Source organism: Typha latifolia, chromosome 12 (genome assembly GCF_019914945.1).
Source record: "Typha latifolia isolate L0001 chromosome 12, TyphaL0001v2, whole genome shotgun sequence".
Lineage (NCBI taxonomy): Eukaryota > Viridiplantae > Streptophyta > Magnoliopsida > Poales > Typhaceae > Typha > Typha latifolia.
Window position 1 is genome coordinate 4,874,556 of NC_133097.1, and position 17,336 is coordinate 4,891,891.

Here is a 17,336-nt window from a genome sequence, read left to right on the forward strand (position 1 = left end):
GAGGATGGAATATGTCGTTCATTAGCCCCTAGAAGTTCGCCGGTGCATTCATCAACCCAAACGGCATCACCCAAAACTCATAGTGCCCGTCATGAGTTCGGAACGCCTTTTTGTGGATGAAATCAGCACACATTCGGATCCGATGATACCCCGAACAAAGGTCGAGCTTACTAAAGTATGAAGCTCCCGTCAACTCATCCAACAACTCTTCTATGACTGGTATCGAATATCTGTCCTTGACGGTTATGGCGTTCTGCGCACGGCAATCTACGCAGCCATCCTTCTTCCTCACTAATAGAACTGGTGAGGAATAGGAACTTTGACTTGGCTAGATAATGCCCCGCTCCAACATCTCTGCAACCAGCCTCAAAATCTCCTCCTTCTAGACATGTGGATAGTAGTAGGGCCGCACATTTTCGGTTCGGCCCTCGGTACAATCTCGATCTTGTGATCGACGTGCCTTGTAGGTGGCAGCCCTTGTGGGGCCTCAAAAAGTCCAAAAAAGTTAGCTAATAAGCAATCGAAATCGAGACAAGTACCTAAGTTAGAGACGATCTTAGGCTTTGTTGGCGCTAGCTAAAAGAAGTAGGCAACTTCGCCTATCCGTGGAACTCCTACGAACGGTCCTAAGGAGGGGCTCGTTTGCATGCGATTTCCCTCAAGTCATTCCACATGTCCATCTCTCCGAAATGTGAGTCTCATCTATGAAAAATCAATTGTGACAGGACCGAGACTCTATAGCCACTAGGTGCCTAGCACGATGTTAGCTCCTCAAAGTGCTAGCGGATACAAGTCCAAGGTGAAGCTATGTCCCTGCACCTGTACCACCACTCCTCGACAGACACTGTCAGCTCTAAGGCAAGTGCCATCACTGATGGTCACATCAAATCCGATAGTGGGCTCGGCCTCGAGCCCTATACTCTGTAGCAATCTCTCGTCTAAAAAGTTATGCGTGCTCCCTGTGTCAATGAGAATGTGCACACACTACTTTCGAACGAGCCCATCCACCCTTAGGGTCTTTGGGGCGCTAGTACCAAAGTATGTATGCATCAAGAACTCAGCTTGCATATCCTCCTCCATTATCCCCTCAAGCTCCTCCCCGACTACCTCATCTATGACATCCCCTTCAACCTCGTCATCATAGCCGTCAATCAACATGACACTACCCGTAGCCTTGGCGCATCGATGCCTCAGAGTGTAGCACTTGTCGCACCAAAAACACAAGCCCTTGGCTCATTTTTCATCCACCTCTACTTGGGACAAGGACTGGCCTTTGGGTTGCATGCCTCCTCCTTTGAACCCGATCGTCAATCTCGAGGTACCCCGTTGTCCCAAAGAGGGTGCCGGTGGTCTCGTTATGGAACTAGAGCCGCTGGTTATAGGTGCCATCTGTGGCATATATCGGTTGTCTTTTGACGTTCAACTCGTCCTCACAGCCCCTTTTAAAGCAGTATACTTTTGTTCCATTCTTGTGGCAATTTCAAAGGCCTCCATCAAAGTCCATGGTTGCATGGAATAGACGTTGGCTTTTATCTCCTCGCATAGCCCCACCAAAAAAAGTACTCTTCAAAGCTTCTTGCGGCCACTTGGAAAGCAATGACTGCTAAGGCGATCAAAATCTTCTTGATATGCTGCCACAATAGGTATAGCTCACATCGGGTTAGGGTTGCATGCAGGTCTAGCTTAGTCAGCTAACGTGGGCCCATTGGGTCATTCCACCAATCATCCCCGAGCTCATACTCTGGCCCAAGTCGTGCTCATGGGTTATTTACTAGTTTACGAGAGGTGGTTGAGCTAAAAGTTATGTTTCAACCTAATGTTACGGACCAGATATGGAATGATCCGCCCATAGGATGATTATGAAAATTTAGATGGTAGTAGCCTCACAAGATAGGGTTCTAATGGCTCTAGTTTCACATCAATCAAATAACTAGATGCAAAGATATAATTAAAATAGTGGAGAAAGGTCAGAATGAGGCAGAATAGTAAATATCTGACGTTGCGGCGGTCGTCGGAGGGTGGCGAATGGCCAAGGGTGGTGGTGAATGGTCGTAAGAAAGGGTGGCTTCTGGAGGTGATGGTGGCTATGAGTTGGAGGTAGAATTAGGGTTTCTAAGTTAGATCTACTCCTAGAAAGATAACGACGATCTAACAGTTATGGTAAGAGATAAGGATGATAAGTAATGCAAGGTAAATAAGCTTAACTTAACTTAACTCAATATTCCTTCCATTCAATTCCATCCTAAACAAAGAAGCCCAGCCCCTTTATATATAGAGGTCGGATACAATGAGTCATACTCGAACTAGCCCTAAAGGCTTATACGACTCGAACTAGGACTTGCCTTGGACTAACCCTAAAGGCTTATACAAATCGAACTAGGACTTACCTTAGAGGCTTACATGACTTAATTAAACTTACCTTAGTGGCTTACATGACTAAACTAGACTTACCTTAAGTACTTACATAAGAGATAAAAATGACCTAGAGATAAACATGATTTAGCTAAATCAGCCTTCCTTATCCTTCTCGGATTGATTCTTCATTCGGCCATAAATAGAGTCTGAATCTAGAGAAAGCTTGAATACGGAAGTTGTAGATCAAAACATCTTCGATCTTCTCCAAATGGTTTTGTAATATTTGGTCATCTATGGAATATCCTTTGAATATTTTTCTGAAACTACACATAGCTAAATTAGTTAACTAATAAATTCTAACCTAATAAGACTAATTAAAGAAAATGAGTAGATAAGATAACTAGACTCAATCCATTGAGCCCAATCTCCCCATGATGTGATTCGATCTGACCCGGTTCGCATCACCTAACACTAACCCTAGGCCTAAAATTGTGTTTCAACTTAGGGGTGCTGCCACAGGTTGCATGGGCTCCAACGACGGCTGGATTCGATCGTGGGTTGCTGATAGTCTACCTCCGGCTAGTCCCTATAGTGATGGGAGGAGATTATTCTCCTCGAGCTGAGCTTGTGGGGCACAAGCCACCACGGTGTGCCTTCGGTGGTCTCCACAGTCGCTTGTGATTGCGACTAGTACCTAGGCCCCCACTACAGTGGAGCTACGATGGTGGGACGAATGACGAGATATGGCTCTGTGAAGGCTGTAGGGAATAAGGCATCACGCTCAGCCATTTGATGCTCAACGGGGGCTACGTAGTCTACCAAGGGCTTGTAGTTGGCCAATGGAAGCCAACCTTGGCCGCCGGTGGTCGCTAGAATGTTGACCCGAGGTCTCCATGCTTGGGTTTGCTTTAGTGGAGAGGGTCATCATGAGAGGTCTACCGGCTGTCTCTTGCATTTGTCTCTATGCTAGCCTTGGTGCGGAGGTCCTAGGAAAGGGACCAACGGTGATGGTTTGAGCCACGAGGTGTATCATCACTGGTGGAAAACTAGGGTTTGTGCCCTAGTTTCCAATGCGAGTGAGGAAGATGACTTGGGAACTGTGCTGGGGCCTACTACAATGGGATGGGTCTATAGGGTGGAGGGTGTTCTGCCACAGCTAGAGGAGGGGTTGTGGCTAATGTTTGGGCCAGCTCTTCCCTTCCCTCACGATTTGAAAGTTCTTACTGCGAGGGGCCGGTTCCTCCATGGTCGATGGCGTAGGGTGGTGTTGTGCGATTAATAGAGCATTTGTCATGGTTTGGATCACCTTTTTAAGCCTCTCGGTGTTCTCCTTAGTGGACCTTGCAGATTCCTCCACGAATTTGAGTATTGCCATTGCCCACATGGATGGTTCATTGACGGTGATGACTAGTGGTCTTGGAGAAGCTTCCATAAGAATAGAGATGAGTTCTTGGCTCTACATGGTAGCAATCTCCCTCGAATTTGTCTTAGAGCATGTTATGGACCAGATCTTGACCGATCTAGACGTAAGAAAATTATAAATAGTATAGCGATAGCGTCAAAAGTTAGGGTTTTAATGGTTTTGGTTTTATAAATTGGAGGTCGGAATGAAAAGATATATATATAAATAAAACAACGGAGGAAGATTAAAACGGGACAAATTGATAAATGTTCGATGTTGCGACAGTCGTCGGAGGGTGGTGGTGGACGGCCGTATAATAGGGTGGCTCATGGTGAAGGATGGTGGCTAGGGTTTGGGTGCTTCGAAGAGTTCTACAATTACAATCTACTCTTATGAAGATAAAGATGATTTAATGGCTACGATAAAATAGTAAATACGATAATAAATAAATAAATAAATTTAATTAATTCTCAATGCTTGGATACTTGGATTTTTAAGTAAAGAAGGCCCTTCTCTATATTGAGGTCGGGTACAATGAGTCGTATAACTAGCCCTAAAGCTAATACTACTTGAACTAAGACTTACCTTAGAGGTTTATGTGACTTAATTGAACTTATCTTAATGGCTTACATGACTTAATTAGACTTACCTTAAGGACTTAAATAACATAACTAGACTTGCCTTAAGGACTTACATCATGAATTAATTAAAAGATAAATAGACTTGATCCATAGAGCCCAATGTCCTCATGATTGATCTAACCTGACTCGGTTCACATTAGAGCATGTGTTCACTCTCAACCAAGGAATGCTAGCTCTGATACCACTGTTATAAACCATATCTATAACGATCCATTTGTAGGAAAATTATGAAATTTAAATGGGTAGACTCACATGTTAGAATTCTTTTGGATTTAGTTTAAGTAGATTTGTAGATCGGAACAAGAAGTTATAGCCAAACAGGTGAGGGAATGTCAGAATCAGGATAAAATGGATTATCCGACGTTGCGACGGTCGTCGAAGGGTGGCAGACAGCCGTGGCATAGTGGAAGTTGGCCACAAGAGTAGGTGGCTCGTGGAGAAAAATGGTGGCTAGGGTTTAGAGGTAGAGATAGGGATTCTAGGCTAAATCTAATCCTAGGAAAAAAAAAATAGGCAGCTATGATTAAAATGGTAAATGTGAGATAATAAAAATAACTTAACTCAATATTTATTCCACACATCCTAGATAACCCATGATCTATCATATTTATAGGAGTAAAGTCATAGCGAGTCGGATTCAATTCACCTTATTTGGTTTAAATCTGCTTTAATTTGAAATGGAAATCAATAAGTAAAATCAACTAACTCAACTCGACCCATGTGGTCAGATCATAACATTTCCATATTGAACTCCTTAGCACCTTGCCAATGTACTCTTTCTAGGATAGTCTCAAAATTTGTCTTTCTCTATCTATACCAATTTGCATTCTAAGAATCTATTTGCTTACAGAAAATACACGAGATGATTGATCCTTGAGATTCTTGATCTTATTTATGTTAAAGTCTGCAACAAACATGCAATCCACATACAAAAGTAAAATAATATATAAAATTTTCAAACTTTCTGAAGTAGCAACAATGAGCTTAGGTGCAACGATTATACCCATGTTATATTATAAAGTTGTCAAACTTGAAAGAGGCAGACCCCTACTTCAATTGCCATTTGACAATGCTTCCCTAGCTGTGGAAGGAAAGTGGAAGCTGTACAAGTCAGTCAACAAGGAAGTTAACCATCATACCCTCTAATACCATTTCCTTGGAGCCAATTTCAGTCCATATAAACTCTTTTTCAGTTTACATACAAGCCTCTTAGTTTCCACTTCCACATATCTTTTCGGCTACTTCATGTAGATATCCTTATCCAAATCTCTACGAAGAAATGTTGTCTTCACATCTAATTGCTCTAGATTTAGGTCCTTCGCAGCCACAATTCCAAGCACAGTCTTGATAGTAGACAACTTAACAAAAAGTGAGAAATTTATGTAGAATCAATACCTTCCTTTTGTTGAAAACCATTTACCATCAATCTGGCTTTGTATCTCTTAGAGCCATCAAGTTCCTCTTTCAGTTTATACACTCACTTATTTTACGGGTCTTTCCTTTTTGAAGTTGAATTGAATCCCATGTTTGATATGTCTTCAAAGATTTCATCTCCTCATCCATTACATGCTCCCAATCAATTAACCTTGATGTCAACCTGCAATGCATCATCAATACCTTTCGATTCACCATTATCATTAAGTAATAAATAGGATAGAGGTAGAAAATAATGAGTCGACGCTCTAATAACTTTGCTTGATCATCTAATCACAGTAGGTAGTACCTCTACCTCTACCAAATTGTCTAGGACATATTTTACAAATATTTCTTCAAGCTCTGCAAACTTTCTCTTCGTGGAGGCTTCCTTTCCCCCTTTTTTCAGTTTTTGTACATTACCACTTTATTGAACATTGAAAATTCGAATAAGATAGGATTCTTTGACTAACTAGGTGAACGAGATATGGAAAGTCAAATCCTAGGTTAAAGTCAAAGTCAAATCTGAATCAAACTAGATAAGGTCAAATCTTGCTAGATTTTGAAAACCAATTTTGCTAGTACAAAAAGGAAACTTGAATCCCTGTCAGATTAAATAATCTAAATTCTTCAAGGACTAGAAAAATCAAATACTATGCAAACTATAAAAATAAACTAAATTAATTATGAATACTAAGTAAGAGTAGAAAACGTAAAGCCTAGAATGAATAGAAACCGTAAACACTACAGAAACCACGACCTAATTTTTTAACAAGGAAAAACCTCTCTTATCAAAAGAGAGGAAAAGCTATGAATCCAATCAACCTATCCGATCAATTTATTTCACACTCAATATAAAATTTACTTACAACCACTCTCACCATGCTCTAAACGGTCTCTCGGATTGAAATCCTTCTCTTGCACAAATTTTCTACGTCAATGAACTACTCGGTGAAATAGATTACTCATCAATGATTGTCCTAACGTGCATCAAACTATAGAATTCCTAGTATCAATGTAGATGTTGATGTAGACATCAGTTCAGCTCCTCCGGTGCTATCAAACTTTGATGTAATCTTTATGTATAGTTGTCGTCACACTTTGATAGAAAGTATGCTCCGTAAGAAAATAAAAACTCCCCGATGATAAACTTGAAATTTCTTGAATTCTCTTTGTATCAGTCCCCCTTCTAACCTCTAGTTCACCTCCTCCGAAGTGCTACAAATTTTTTCTTGGTTACCAAACTCAAACTATTGCTCGCACAATGTTTTTCTTTGTTAGTTTTCGACATAAATCTTGTATCTTTTTCTATTTTTAAGAAATTTTTTAGATCACACCCTATATTTTCACTATTATTTTATTAAACCCTGTCTTTGAGGATTTTGTAACTAGACTCCTCATTTTTCCTATAATCTTTATAAAATAGTGTACTATTACATCAATAACTATTACCTTTTAACTCAAATTTATAGTTTATGTAACACTATTAATTAAAAAACTATAATACCATTGGAAAATTTCTAATACTATTCCAATTGAAAATAGTTGAATTGAGTAACTCAAGTGTATAAAAATTATAGGGAAAAATAAGGAGTTGAATTGCAATATACTCAAAGACGAGATTAATCAAAAAATAGTAAAAATGTAGGGTGGATTTAAAATTTTCTCTTATCTTTAATATATTTTATGTTTCGAATCCAGCACTTGACATCCAACCATCAAAAAAGCCCATGAGCTCGTGAGGCTCATGGGCTCAGGTTGTGAGCCCAAATGAGCCCATCAAGCTCTCAAGTCTTATCGAGTGGAAGATGAGTTGAGCTGAGCCGAGCTAAAAAATAGCTCACTCAAGCTCAGCTCATTTACATCCCCTACATAGCACAATACTAGAGTATTGTTACCTTAAAAAAGAGCAAAAGAAAAATAAACAAACAAAGCCAACATAAAAGGACTTAGATTCGGGGAGACATACATCTAGAGGCGATGATTAGGAGGAGAATTAATAATATTTTCCGTGATAAACTAAATTTCGCCGGAGAAATATTGGGGAGATATGCACCATAAAATAAATGTTTTTAATTTTGCCTCACTAACCGTTTTAAGTGTTTTTTGCAGCTTCACCCAAAATTCTTCAAAAGTACCAAAACTGCCCTTGCAGCAATTTTGAGGATATCTCTTTACATTAAATGTAGAGAGAGATCTTCAATTGTCTTTTTCCGGTTGTATACTCATTAGTAATGACTAATAAAATATAGGAGAGAAGAGATTTATTTATTCTCCTGCAGCATAACAAACTGCATACTTGCTCCTTGAGGTGATCATTAGGCGGGCCGAGCCGGATTCGGGCCGACTATCATAGAAACCCTATAACTTTGTGAAGGTGATTACTTTTGACAGTTCACAGCTTTGTTTTTGCCAAGTTATGTGTTTAGTCATTAGGGCAACAATGTACACAATCAAGCATCCATTTACATCAAAATATTTACAATGTTCTCATTCAAGTAACATAGAAGATGTTACGCTCAGCTTTCCATCTTTGTATGTCAAACTGGTAATCTTACAAGATTGCATCGAGAACATCACATATTTGCATACTTTTCTCAAGGGCTTGGTAGTATGAAGTCTTTCATTAAAAACTCCAACTGAAGAGAACTTGTGGATGTTGGATTCTGACCGACCTGAATAAGCTGCTTCATAGTCTTAGATCCTATGAACTATGGTAGCTTGAGGCATTTGCTGTCCCTAGAACAGAATACAGAGCTGTAAAAGGCAAGGGTACTGAATAGACCAATCTTTCCCACTACTGAAGCACATCACTGATGGAATCAAACAGCTTCTCAAGCAAAATGTTAATATTGGAGCAGTAGGTTTCTCATGCGGCAATGCCAAGCAATAGCTTGGGCTAGCTGTCTATTAGACTGAGTTAAATAACGTTGCATATAAGAACATGGAATGGTTTACCAATCTTCTATATCATCTTCTTCATTGTTATCGGAGTTCATTCCTTCGGAGTTATCTATATTTGACCAATCTGAGTAATCCTCTACATCATCGTCTTGCAAAAGTTCCTCACATGTATGAATACCAACTACTTTTTGAGAAGTCAAATATTTTGCAGTGGGCCTGAAATCAGTTGCTATGTCGGATAACATATATGAACCAGAGGTTCTTATGTTCTCAAATCTCTCCTTAAGCATCTGATCCTGCATATTCCAACAATGAAAATTCAGAAAGAACAAAGACAATCTAAAACTTCAGAAGTGATAAGATGGCAGGATAGATAATTATGGTTAGTTACAGATACCAACAGGCAAACAGCTAATCATAATTTCTAATCATCACAATCACCAAGGCATTTCCTCAGGAACATTCGCGCAGGGAAAGCTGCTCAAGTTCAAGAAGGAAAATTTCAAATAGTTTCATTCAATGTCACAAGTGGGCCAAACCATGTGCTTATTCAAACAAGAGCCAGGTACAGCTTATCAATAGTTGAGATGAACGTACAATTAGTTTTCCACAAGTCAAATCAAATTGCTTTCAAGGAATTATTAAGGGGTAAGGTCCAACATACAGAGAATTTCAGCAAATCTTAATTGCTATCTTACTGTGATAAAGCCCATATATATGGCAACCAAAGAAGTAGAAAAAATTTCTAACATCAAATAAGTACAAAATTAGAAGATTATTATCATAATCATTCTAATAATCAAGGCTATTTATTTTCATAAAAAGTGAAACTGAGAAAATAACGTATTACTTCAAGTGCCTTTTCATTTTGACTAGGATGACTAGTGAAGTACTAAAAAGGTTGAAAAAATTAAGCACTCTGACAAAACTGCCAGATAACTACTTACATAGGAACAGAAAAGTTCTATATCAGATTGAATGAAAGTCTATATTTGCATTTATTCACATCGTGTTGATAGTATGTGACATCAAGATTTGGTATGAGACAACATATCTCCATTATGCTGTCATTGAATGATTCCAAGTCTGAAAGTTGAATACCTCAGTTAGACCCCCTCGTAACACCTTCTACTTGACTTGCTGACTTGTTTTCAGTGCAAATAACTTTTCATTATCTGGATTAATAACATGGCCTCAAGGAATGTGATGGTGTTGCATCATGCAGGAAACCAGGAAGCATGGTCTTATATATACCATGCAATAATTTCATATGTTGAATCTTGGGTATACTATATGGCTAGTTACAAGTATAAACTCTACATGAGTATATGAAAACCATACTCCTAGTTGGTTTCTCAAAAAATATGTAATTGTAATTCTGTTTAGCAAATATTCAAGAAACCATTGGTAATTCAATCATCATTAGTCATGACAATATTAAGAAATTAGTAAATGACAAAAATTAAATAAGGAATAACTGAGTTAGTAGTCTTCCGAAATTATATTGGTTTCCACTAAGAAACCAACCAAAGCTAATAGACTTTGAATATACATTGCATGGCATGTAAATCACATCAACTCAACTCTACCTCAAAAACCCATCGTCTCACTGATGCGAACCAGGTCAGGTCGGATTGCATCATGAAAACATTAGACTCCGTGAATCGAGTCTATTTATCTTTTAATTAATTCATAATATAAGTCATTTAGACAAGTCTACTTATGTTATATAAGTCCCTAAGGCAAATTTAGTTAAGTCATGTAAGCTACTAAAACAGATCCAATTAAACCATGTAAGCCTCTAAGGCAAGTTCTAGTTCGAATCGTATAAGCCTTTAGGGCTAGTTCGAATAGAACTTATTATACCCGACCTCCATATATAGAGAGGCTCAGCTTCTTTGTTTAAGAATCTAAGTATCCAAGCATTGAGAATTAATTAAATTTAATTATTTTTTTATTATCGCATTTACTGTTTTATTGTAGTTGTTAGATCATTTTATCTTCATAAGAGCAAATCATAACCGTAGAACCCTTCCAAGCACCTCAACCCTAGCCACCATTCTCTACGACGAGTCACCCTACTATACGGTCGTCCACCACCACCCTTGGCCATCCGCCACACTCCGACGACCGCCGCAACATTGAATATCTACTAATCTGTCCCGTTCTGACTTTCCTCTACTATTTTATTTATATCTTTTTATCCCGACCTCCGATTTACGTAAAACAAAAAACCATTAAAACTCTAACTACTGAGGCTACCACCATACAAATTTTTAAAATTTTCTTACGTCCAGATCAATCCAAATCTAGTTCGTAACAACTCATCCATAACATAATCTAGCATGATAACTTTTACTGTTGAAAATATGTGCAGAAAATGTACTTGACCAGTATAGGAACCTAGTTAAGAATTTTAAATTCTTAACTTGCATATTAGACATGCAAATGCAATTTCACTCATGGAATCCTACTGCATGAGGCTCTTTCCAACATGGAATCTGCAAAGGGAAGATATATGTAGCCAACCTATGAAGCATAGATACGGATACGAAATACGGGGATACGACAAATCCTTAAAAGTGGGATATGGATATGACATGGATTCGCGAATAAGTAAATAAATAATATTTTTTTAATTTGTTGTCAACAAATATAATTTATGGTAAAAATAATTATATCTCATAAATGATAAGATAAAAGAAAAGAAAGCTATAGATTTAGTATCTAGATGCTTAAAGCTTTAGAATAATATTGTAACAGAAATAGATACGAAACTCAAAATTTTAGTAAAACATTAAAACCTAATTCAACTATTAATCTACAATTAATTTGAATCTTTAAATGGCTTTTAATTTATATGTTTAATTCATTATCCAATAAACAAAACCTTAAAAGTATCATGAAGAATTGGATAATCATATATACATATAAAGTATATGTCTTATATTATTTGTTAGCAAAAAAAAGGATTGGATGATTAAAAAATGTATCGAAGCCATATCAGAGCCGTATCCAGTCGTATCAAAGCCGTATCCAATCGTACTAGAGTCGTATCCTATAATATCAGAGCCTTATCCCATCATATCAAAGTCGTATTAGAAAATTAATTTCTTGTTTAATTTGAATACTCCTCCAATCGTATCCGATATGTATTGCACCGTATCAGTGCCATATCGGCATCCGATACATATCTACCAGTACGGAGGGGTAAACAAAGTATTCATGCTTCATATTAGACTACTGGCATTAATGAAAAGACTGCTTCTACGAGTTGAACTCAAGATTGAAGAGGACTACTACCTTTCATTGCTTATGAGATCTTGAAGTTTTCTCTTTACGAAAAGATTAAATTCGCTTGTTTATTTATTTCATGATATATATTATGAAACCATGTTAAATTCAAAGTTCCAAGTATCGAGATTGAGATCAGAATCAAGCGTTCGAAAAAAAACAATACCTATCGGCTATTTTGGTATCGAACTATTTTTAATTACGTAAAATGTTAAAAATTATTTTAAAATACAGAAAAAGAAACATAAAATGTAAAAAATAATAATAAAATATATATTACTCAAATATGAAGTTTAAAACCCAAAAAAAATACTACTTCCTCAATTTTGTCTCTCTTTCTCTCCAACTCTCTCTTCACTCTCAGACAAATAAAAGATCCCCTTCTTTCCTTCTTTCCCTCTCTCCCACCCTCCCACTCTCACTCTCGAACCTATCTCTTAAGTCTTAACTTAGTTTGCTTAGGTGACAATGAATAATCCATCAAGTTTCTTTAGGCTACCATGAAAAACTTTTGCTGAGATCATTATAAATGAAACACTTCAACTATTCATCTACCTGAATTGCAATATCAATTATATTATTTTCAGCTTTACTATGGCACTAACAGTAAGGGTTGGGTAAAGCCAGCTTATAAAATCATGATATAACTATAATGACATATAAATAAGCTGAATTGGGGCCCACCAATTATCAGGAAAGAAAAATACATTTGGGAAGAAATTGTCAAAAGATAAAGAGACTACGAGTTAAAACTTAAAAGAGTCAAACTCAATATACTAATGTTATTAGAAATGCAAATTTGTTTCTTGTATCTTCCTATTCGAAGGTTTTTCACAACCAACATAGAAAAAGAAGGTCAAGGCATTGAAATCTCTTGAATCTTACTTCCCCAAGGTCAACGAGGCAATGTCAAAGAAGAGAAAAAGAAGAATGGGCTGTACTAGATTATACAGTTTAATGTTGCAGTAATTGTATTCTTATTCTTGATTACTAGGACATAATGTGTATCTCAATGCCTAAATCTTGGTCAAACTATACTATGGAACCAGGTTACACCAAAAAAATTGGCGCTTACAAGAAAAGTTGCCCCATCCATTTATGGTTCAAAATTCTTTGATAGGAAGGACAAGGGGGTTAAACAGGTTGTCTATCTGCAACCAAACAGAATCTAAAAGAATAGAATATATAACTTACAATATGTCCTCTATGCCACAAATTACTAGCCTGTAGGCAACAAGCACTTGACACAGGTTAACATTGACACCCACATTACTTACTTTTTAATCTATTTTGACTAACCTAAATTGAATCGCAGATCATGTTTTCTTTCTATATATATGCACATGTTTAGAGTTAAAAGGCATGAATTTTTCATATTAGGAGATAAGAAGCATATAACTTCATATTAGTCAGACTAGATTACTATTTCAAATACAGAAAAAACAGATAATTCAGTGTAGTTTGGTAAGATAAATAGCAACAAGATGACCTGATAATAGATGTACCTTATTAAACCGGAAAGATTGCTCAATTTGCCAAACCCTCGGACTACGGATAGTGTGCCACCTGTGTGACAAATCAGTGAAAAGTACCTTTAACTTCAGAGTTCAGACTTAATACATCAAACAGTAACCTAAATAACAAACAGTAGACCTTGATGGTGAAGGCTGTGAATTTCCAAAAAGAACTCCACGCACTGCAACTGAAGTAGCAATTCCGTGCGCTAGACTTTCCGATTCATGTCTCACATTTTTCACCAGGCATGAAGATGACAGTAGATTGCTAGCAAGAAGGCAGTCTGCATCACTGATATAGGAAATGACGAGAGATGCACTCTCCACCGCATCATCATTTATGAAATCAAGAACTGAAGAAGAAAATTGGGACATATTACATCAAAAAAGGTGAAGTACTTAATTTGAAAACTGTCAATTTTAACACGGATTTAAGCACTAATTTTACAAAATTAAGGCTTAAACAAGCCTTAAAAGATTTTGGTGTCCATTACCATCACTTTGCAAATAGCAGCATCCAATCAAGCAAAACCAATAAGATTCTAGATGATGCATGACATCAATTTTTGGTTTTCCTTCCTAATAAGTGCATAATGAATAGTGGAAAAATATATCACTCTCATTCCACAAAATCCGTCTATAATTTGGTGCTAATTTTGCCTATAGAAATTAGTTAACATTAGAAATGGAAGATTAGACACTTGGACACACTAGGAAAAAAGAATGTCTTATAACTTTAACTTCTGACAATCTAGAGGATTGGTACTTTCAACTACAGTTCATCAAAGGCAAGGATTGTCATGCCTGTGGCATGGCATGATGTGCCACAACACTTGCTAAATGTACCACAATACTAGAGGTTCCCGCTGTGTTGTGCCACTTGCCAACTATATCTCAATACTAGAGGTTCCACCGCCTGACCCTATGTAAGAGAGGAGAGAAAAAGAGTGGAGAAAGAGAGGTAGAGGGAGAGGGAGACTACTTACCATGACGCCCTCGTCGTTGAGGCTCTCCTATTCACTGTCGCTGTCACCCTCATCTTTCTCCTCTCCATGCCCTAGAGGTTGATCTGCTACTTTAAGTTAGATCCGCTTTGTATATCCATTTACTTATCAACCCCCTTCCGATTGGCTTCTCCGATCTCACTTCTAGAGCATGGAGAGGAGAAGGATGAGGGCGACGGCAACTAGGAGAGTGTGACCAATGACAAATGCTTCGCAACACGGTAAGTAGTCTAACTTATTTGCAGATCATCTCGCTCTGTCCTTCCACTAGGTGCCATGCGACAACCTCATGCCCCATGCCAATATTACGCTGACATGGCAATCCATAAGCACAAGTAGTTATGCAGGAACTCGTCCTGTTCTATAAGGATGAATATAGCTCCACTATCAAAGATTAGTTATAAATCTATGACCACTAATTCTAATTCACGAAAAATATTGGTGGCATCCTAGTAGCATGAGCTCAGACAGTGATCAGTAAGGTATTCTTCTATAAATGGAAACTATCCTAGTGGGTCTCATGGGAAGACCTACCTTTTATTAAGTTTCCCTTGGCCAGGATATTTCATATACCATAAGTCCTTCTAGGCTTGATTTATTTAATATTATCTTGGAAAATTGCAAGAATAATTGTCTTGCCAATTTTGAATAACATTTGCATATAGGATTCCAATGTGAAAAATGAATAAGAAAAATCTACTACAAGTCGATCACCTGAGTACATAAGGATCAATAACCATAGCACAAGTAATAAACAAATCAAGCCATTCCTAGAAAGTCAATCATAAAGTTAAAGAACATAGCAAATTAGTAGTCTTCCTGCGGACAAAATTCCCACAATTTGCTCAGTGGTGCTAATACAATATATTTATCAGAAGTCAGAACTGTGATTTACTTTACTTGTTTGCATCTTCCTATTCTAATGTTTTGCCCAAATCAAGTCTACCAAGCCCTAGTCCCATGAAGCATGAATACGAATACGGGATATGATACGATATGATACAGATACGGGATACGATACGATATAAATATGTTAATACAACATATTTTGAAAAATAAGGATACAATATGCGTATGATACATAGCTCATATAAGTATATATTTATGTCTACACATATATTAGGGAACTTGTTTACTTGCATTTTCTTAATTGATTAATATATTATTGTTACATATGATACTATATAAAGTCCTCTAATTTATTCATTAAAGAACTACCATTCATAACAAAAGTCCAATATATTATATAGTATTTTATTAACCAAAACGTAAGATGATATGACCCAATCTAAGGGTGGCCAAGGATCACCAATGGATCTGCCTAGGATGTCCAAAAGAAGGGTGATAAGGACTGGCTTGGGGTACTCAAGCTCTGATGCCAAATTGATATGGTATATGGCTAGATTATGATTGGCTTACGGCTATAGTAGCGGGCAAAGACGCGAACCGTATAGAAGATAAAGATGGTTGAGGCAAAAAGAGACGAAGGGAGATAAGTAGACGAAAGAGAAGACTAGGGCAAGTTCTATGTAAAGCTTGTAATAGCATATTGCAACAGTCTACAGATTGAGCAGGTCAACAAAAGGAAAAGAGTTAATGAGACCTATTATCATTTTATCACAAAAAGGATGCCAAGTTCCATTTAACACGATGATAGAAGAGATATCTTCTGCAGCATCTGGATAAGCTCAGATGCCAACACCAGAATTATAAGAACAAGTTTATGGTAAACCTCAACGATACAAGGGATCTGGTTAAGTCTGCTAAAAGCTTGTGGCTAAAATGTAAATGCAAAGGTACACAAATGGTCAAATGCATCTCCATAGGGTTAACCGTAAGTGCAACTTTATTACTAACATTCAGTTTGTCCTTTTTTTTCTTTTTAAACCTTGGCAATAACATCCTATAGGTTGCATCTACTAGTATATCTAGCCGATTCTATCATTTCTTTCTCTTGTCTAAAAGAGCTTGTTTCTACTTTCTAGTATACTTGTTTTTATATATTTTTCTAATATTTGCCGTCGTTCCTTGTAGAAAATTATGTTGTCCTCATTCATGTCATCATACATCCAATTTTGTCCCTTTTTCTTATGTTGTTCATGTACTCAAATATGCAAATATTAGCCCAACATGTGCTGCCAGGACTAGTTGTGCGGACAACCTGTCCAAAGGAGATGCACAGGGTGGCACAGTCCCATCCAGCACAAACACCACCGCCACAAGAGGAGGGAGAGGAAGAGAGGGAGAGACCCAACTGTTGCCACCACTTAATCATCGCTGCTCTCACCACCCCTCCAAACCTAATCAAATCGAGAGCGAGGAAGAAGATGATTGATATCAGATCCTCATGTAAAAGAGACCATTGAGACAACCTAGATATTCACAGCCTTGGGGCAGAAAAGATATACAAGCAACTTTGCGCAAGCAACCTGTTCAGGCAAGATGTGCATATCAGCACAGTCAACACATGAACATTAAGCCAACTAGCACGGGTTCCTATAAGTCCTTGGTTACAAGAATCTCATGATTCATGAATTAAGATATTTAATGTTCACTAGATGGTAATCTATTAGAAAAGGAACACTGAATATGTATGAGATAATAACATAAATAGAGTAGAATCATGATCTAAGTAGCAGGAGTACACCATCAACTTTCATGTCAACATCTGAAAAAAAATATCCTATTAGTTCTAGAAAATTAACAAAGGTAAATGCTTTCCACATAAAAAAACGAGTACTTTGTATAAACAAAACACAGCTCAGCATCAACTACCACATCATTTTGTAAAGATAAATGATTTTATAAG

The 17,336-nt window shown here is 37.4% G+C and overlaps 1 protein-coding gene across 4 annotated transcripts in view; it reads right to left on the reverse strand.

Annotated features, from left to right (window-relative positions):
• Positions 1–8,257: 8,257 nt before the first annotated feature.
• Positions 8,258–17,336, reverse strand: part of LOC140799324 (cell cycle checkpoint protein RAD17) — a 28,319-nt gene continuing 19,240 nt past the window's right edge. For all 4 annotated transcript variants that reach the window (XM_073153614.1, XM_073153615.1, XM_073153613.1 and 1 more), the window contains exons 10-12: positions 13,663–13,876; positions 13,515–13,575; positions 8,258–9,011 (exon numbers count right to left, since the gene is read on the reverse strand). In XM_073153614.1, the coding sequence (XP_073009715.1) occupies positions 8,766–9,011; positions 13,515–13,575; positions 13,663–13,876 (521 nt within the window). In that variant the 3' untranslated portion in view covers positions 8,258–8,765. The remainder of the gene's footprint in view (positions 9,012–13,514; positions 13,576–13,662; positions 13,877–17,336) is intronic.